General features: G+C 64.6%; 1 protein-coding gene across 1 annotated transcript in view; it reads left to right on the top strand.

Moving 5' to 3' along the window:
* The first annotated feature begins 978 nt into the window (after positions 1–978).
* Positions 979–2,413, top strand: part of TBX2 (T-box 2) — a 43,986-nt gene continuing 42,551 nt past the window's right edge. Inside the window, exon 1 of the mRNA XM_015416437.1 lies at positions 979–2,253. Coding sequence (XP_015271923.1) covers positions 1,889–2,253 — 365 coding nt within the window. The 5' untranslated portion in view covers positions 979–1,888. The remainder of the gene's footprint in view (positions 2,254–2,413) is intronic.

The raw sequence follows: 2,413 nt of genomic DNA, 5'->3' as shown, positions 1-2,413 counted from the left end.
AGGGCAGTGCGAGGAAGGAAAGGCCGAGGAGGATCGCACGGCAAAGTGGTCCTCGGCAGAGACCTGGCTTTTGCCGACAAGGGATCGATCTGCCCGTCAATGATTCATCGCCGGCCTGCGCTTGAAGCCCTTGATGCATGGCGGCAGACGGGCAGACAGACAGACAGGCGTGGCCTTTTCCCTCGTGGCCCCCGCACCCGCCAGAAGGGTTTTCGCGTTCAGGGCCCGGGTGATCCCGCCCGCGGGAATGAGAAATCACACGTGACGCGCTCCCGGGTCCCTGGCACAGGCGGCGGAGGGGTCGGGAGCTGTGCGCGGGGGCCGGGGGGCGGGAGCCAAGCCGGAAGGAAAGCCCCTCCCCAGCTTCAAGCCTTGCCTCTCCGCTGCGGGCAAAGGACCCCGGGGGGGCTTCCTTCCTGGCCACACGCCTGGACCCGGGGCACCCCCAGACGCACGTTTGCCCGCAACGGGTGCCGGAAACCACCCCCGGCCCGGCGAACAGGGCCTGCCTCTTGCCGTGGGTGGCAGCGCCGTGGGTGGGCCTGGGGGGGCTCGTCCCGTCCTGCCGCCCCCCCTCCCCCGCCAAGGATCGCCCCTGCTCCGCCCGGGCTTGTGAGCCTGGGCGCATTCCACACGGCCCCTAAAAAGGCTCGCCAACCCCGCGCCGCCGGGCGCCTCTGCCTGCAGCTCCGCCGCTGGGGGAAGCAAGCGCTCCCTCCCTCCCTCTCTCCCGGGCCGGTGGCCTAGCGAGGCAGCCCGTGCTCTGCAGCCAGGAGACGGGCCTGGAGAGGCGAGGACGCCGAGGCCTGCCTCGCCTCAGCCCTTGGTCCCGGTCGGACTCTCCGGGGACGTTTGGGCTGGCGGGGGATGCTTCCGACACCTTTGCGGGGGCCCCCGCTCGCTCTCCTCCCCGACCCCCCTCCAGGGGGGTGGTGGAAGGAAGGAGGAGAGAGGAGAGGTGGAGGAAGCGGAGCAAAGGAAGGGCACGCGCGAGAGCGTCCCAGTTTTACAGCGAGATCCAGCCGAGACCGAAATCAGACGTCGCTCCGGCTCGCCCGCTCAGCGCGATGGAGCGCCTGCCTCCCGCCACGGACTGCGGCGTCCTCTCGGCTCGGGCGGCGCGCGGCCCTTGACCAGAAGGGGTGGGTCGGTTTCGCTTTGGGTTGGCAAGGCCGGACCGGGAGGGGGGAAGAGCGAGGCTCGCTCGCGCCCCTCCCCAAGAGCGCCGGGAGGGATCCGGACTTCCGAGGGTCCCCAGCGCGTCCCGGAGTCTCTGTGTTGGAGCTTCTTTCTGGGGTTCGGAAAGCCGGGGGGTCAGAAGTTGCGGAGGGGGGATCTCCTTCCGTGAGCCCCCCCTCTCCCCCTCCCGTCTCTGAAGGCTACAAGATCCTCTTGGGCTGCTGTTGCAAAGGACAGATTTTTAAAGGCGTCCTTGTGGGTTGTTTGTATTTGTCGTGTTTTTTTTTTAAAGCGGGGGAGTTCTTATTGGGGGGGGGAGAGCAACCAACCAGGACTTACCGGTGCTCGGAAACCTCCCGAAGAACTCGGATCCGTGGGCCGTTTTTGTGCTTTCTGGGTCTCTTCTTTCTTAGCTTCGTGTGTGTGTGTTTCTGTGTGTTTTTCTTCCGCCGACCTTCCGTTCCGGAAGAAACCCCCGAAGCCGCTTTGCTTGGGAAGAACTTGGGGCTTGAAATTGACTAAGCCGGCGAGCCGGGAGCAGAGCGAGGTGAAATTGACTAGCCGCCGCCGGAGATTGTTCCCGGGAGGTGTGTGCCGGGTGGGGGGGTGGAACTGAAACTGACAAGCAAGCAACCGCCTCCCCCCTCAACTCCCAACCCCTCCCTCGCCGGAGGGAACGCGCTCTCCTCCTGGATTTGTGGATGTACTAATGAGAGATCCAGCGTTCCCGGGGACTGCCATGGCGTACCACCCGTTCCACGCGCCCAGACCGTCAGATTTCCCCATGTCTGCCTTCCTGGCCGCCGCTCAGCCCTCTTTCTTCCCGGCTTTGGCTCTGCCCCCGGCCGCTCTGACAAAACCTTTGACGGATCCCAGCCTGGCCGGGGCCGCAGAAGCCAGCCTGCATGTCTCGGCCCTGGGACACCACCACCAGGCCGCCCATCTGCGGTCGCTGAAAAGCTTGGAGCCCGAGGAAGAGGTGGAGGACGACCCCAAAGTGACCCTAGAAGCCAAGGAGCTTTGGGATCAGTTTCACAAGCTGGGGACCGAGATGGTGATCACCAAATCGGGAAGGTAAGAAGGGACTGAACAGTGCCGCTTAGAAACGATAACAGAAGAGAGAATCTGGACCCAAACTTGGTGCTATTGCTTCAGGAAAGAGAATCGTGACTGATTTGGGCCTCCGAGGAGGGAATCAGTCTTCAGCTCCCCCTTCGAAAAGAACCCTCTTTCC

Source organism: Gekko japonicus, unplaced genomic scaffold (genome assembly GCF_001447785.1).
Source record: "Gekko japonicus isolate JY-2015 unplaced genomic scaffold, Gekko_japonicus_V1.1 scaffold1851, whole genome shotgun sequence".
In the NCBI taxonomy this organism is placed as follows: domain Eukaryota; kingdom Metazoa; phylum Chordata; class Lepidosauria; order Squamata; family Gekkonidae; genus Gekko; species Gekko japonicus.
The sequence above is the reverse complement of the archived record's forward strand: the minus strand, read 5'-3'. Positions and strand labels throughout refer to the sequence as shown.